This window comes from Fragaria vesca, linkage group LG4, assembly GCF_000184155.1.
Source record: "Fragaria vesca subsp. vesca linkage group LG4, FraVesHawaii_1.0, whole genome shotgun sequence".
Taxonomy (NCBI): Eukaryota; Viridiplantae; Streptophyta; class Magnoliopsida; order Rosales; family Rosaceae; genus Fragaria; species Fragaria vesca.
The window spans coordinates 460247-463229 of record NC_020494.1 but is presented as its reverse complement, the minus strand read 5'-3'; the positions used below and the strand labels follow the sequence as shown (position 1 = coordinate 463229).

Here is a 2983-nt window from a genome sequence, read left to right as displayed (position 1 = left end):
TTTTTTTGGCGTACACGTACGTACATATGAAAATAATGAATATATACAAAATTCATATAATTTCTATTTTGACGGAAAATGCGAAGGTGTGAAAATATTTTGTTAACAACTTAAGAAATAAATAAATAACATGTGAGTCACAAATTCTCACTTGATTCCCTAATGACTTTGTGTCTCCAAGGACTTTATAGCCATACATTGTACATAATAATATTGAGATGATGCATGCCGCGCCGTTGTTTTAGAATCAACTGTTTTTGTTTCTAGAATCCTACCTGTTCCTTGGCAGAAAAGAAAGTTTGAGTGCATGATTATATATTAATGTACACCTAATCCACGTAATGATTATTATCATCTCATGAATTGGAAATAAGAAAACTTTAAATTAGAGAAGAACGTACTTGATGCTTAATTGATTAGTCGCACTGAGTTGGAAATCCAGAATTACGAGCAAAGGTTGTCTTACCTCATCTGGGATTCCAGATTGAGCTCCAGAAGCCTGGTAGAAGGACTGCACAGCCTTAGTTCCAGATAGCTCCTCATTCTTCCCTTCATAATAACTAGCAGGATCCCCAAATGGCAAAGGAGGTAACAGAGCCTCGCAGACGCTTGCCAAAGCCTCCATCTCACCTGATGATAACCTATGTCTGTATACCTTTCCATCTTCACCTCCTCCTTTGCTACCTCCCCTCAACAATGGATGACACTCCTTTCTCATCGAACTTTCTCGAGCTCTCTCTCTCTCTCTCTCTCTTTCTGATCGAATGCCTATACTTTGAGTTGTGGTTATATTTTTTCTTATCGTAGACTTATATAGAAAATAATATAGAGATGGCCATGCGAATGATGATATAGGCACATATGCATACATACGTGCCACAACTGAAAACCATAATCAGATTTGCCCCCACCTAAAATTAGAGATTAGTTTGGGAGATATTTAAATTGTATTATTGTATCAACTTGGATGACGAGCACAACGACTACTCATATTTATGGATCAACAAGAGACTTGCGAACAAATTTGTTATATTCATATTTATGGATTACGAAAAGACTTGCTAACAAGACCGGCGGAGCTGATCAGTCTGATCGATCGATCAAGGTCCTCGAGGACTAGAATTTGTGCTACTTCATTGCACTGACAGTGTGTTGAGCTTTCAATTAAGAAGAAGACAGATTTGATTTGTCAAATTTATAGAGTATTTATCTACGAATGGAAAATGATCATTTCATACTAATTTATGTCTCTCATTGCCCATTCTAATTAATGACAATAAGTTATGTGACCCCATTCACTCTTAAGTGTTTTGAATATTATTTCATACAAATTTGTTTTTTTGGTACTTTGTATATCTTCTAGACTTTTTTACGCTCACCTCTTAAATATTCTTAGAGAGAGAAAATGGAAGAGATGGAAGACTTTACCGGATGTATAAATTAGCTTTCTTAAGATGAAGTATGATTTTCAGGGCCCTTCCAATGAGGGATTTTTTTTTTTTCATTTATAAAAATAGGATATTTGACGAACTTCTTAATCATAAAATCACATCTCAACCGTCCAATTTGTTGGTTTATATGAGTAAATCACTTCCACAAGTTTTCAGATTATTTGGTGATCGTTGAGTCGTCCAAACTTTGATTTATTTTTAATAAAGTTGAATGGTTCAGGTTTGTCAAAAAATGTTAAATTTATTATTTAATCTCAATTATCCAAGATCATTAAAAAATAGATCTAATGGTGAGTTGTTATCTCTAGAAATGAACAAAAAATGATCTCTCATTGCAAGGGCCTAATGGTGTATATATAACAAAAAACAGTTTTATACATATATATGTTGGCCATTCCATTGAGGGATTCTTTTTTTACTCAAATCTAGGGATATGCCCACTATATTAGATCTTATTTTTTAATGAGCTTGAATGACTGAGATTAAAACAAACTTAATCACTTTTATGGTCAAAACCTGGACCGTTCAACATCATCAAAAATAAGTCCAGTACCGTTTGGTCTAGTGGCATAAGTCTCTTTATAAATGAGAGGTCGTGAGTTCGACTCACAGTATTGTAGCACATTAATTGTGCATTTGATCCAAAAAAAAACCATCATTAAAAATAAATCAAACTTTTAGGTGACTTAACAATCACCAAATTTTCTGAAAAATTGTAAAAGTGATATACTCATATAGAACTACAAATTGAACAGTGAAAATGTGATTTTATGATCGGTAAGTTTGTCAAATACACTATCCCTAGATTTGTACAAAAAAAAGGATCCTTCAATGGAAGGGTCTTGTATATAGGGAGTCTTTCTAGTAAGAACTCTTAAATTGAGAACTAGTTGAGGACTTTTCAGTTTATGGTTTAAAAGACCAATTTTTTTGTGTCACATTTTGACATCTCATCCGTTCAGTTTTTAGGTTTACATGAGCAGATCATTTTTATAAATTTTCAGTCAAATTGGTGTTCATTAAGATAACAAACTAGATCAAATTAATGGACGAACCAAATCTGTCAAATATGAACCATTCAAGTTCATAATTGATAAATCACATTTATGAATGTCTTGACAATTTTTAGTATAACTGAAAATTTAGAGAAATGATGTACTCATAAATACCTATAAACTGAACGGTTAAGATGTGGATATAAAGATCAAAAGATGAGATAAACCGAAAAGTAACTTAAGGGTCTCATTAGAAGGGTTTCCCGTGTATATATACAAGAATAGATGTTTAGACTTTAGAAATGACTTCCATCTTGACCTCTGGATACAAATCTTTCGTCTAACTTCCAGATATGGGCTCCTCTATCAATACTCTTTGAACAAGATCCTTCGTTCCTTCCCTGTTATTTATAAGAGTAAATTTCAGTTTACTCCCTTGAACTTTAGGTCTAAAATCAGTTTGATACCTCTTTTTTTTTAATAGTTTCATCCCTAAACTTTCAAAATGACATCAATCTCGACCAAAATGACTAAAAT

The 2983-nt window shown here is 33.0% G+C and overlaps 1 protein-coding gene across 1 annotated transcript in view; it reads right to left on the bottom strand.

Moving 5' to 3' along the window:
* The window catches only part of LOC101306323 (long-chain-alcohol oxidase FAO1-like), a 6306-nt gene extending 5549 nt beyond the window's left edge, over positions 1-757 (bottom strand). The window contains exon 1 of the mRNA XM_004296338.1: positions 467-757. Coding sequence (XP_004296386.1) covers positions 467-718 — 252 coding nt within the window. The 5' untranslated portion in view covers positions 719-757. The remainder of the gene's footprint in view (positions 1-466) is intronic.
* Positions 758-2983: the final 2226 nt, after the last annotated feature.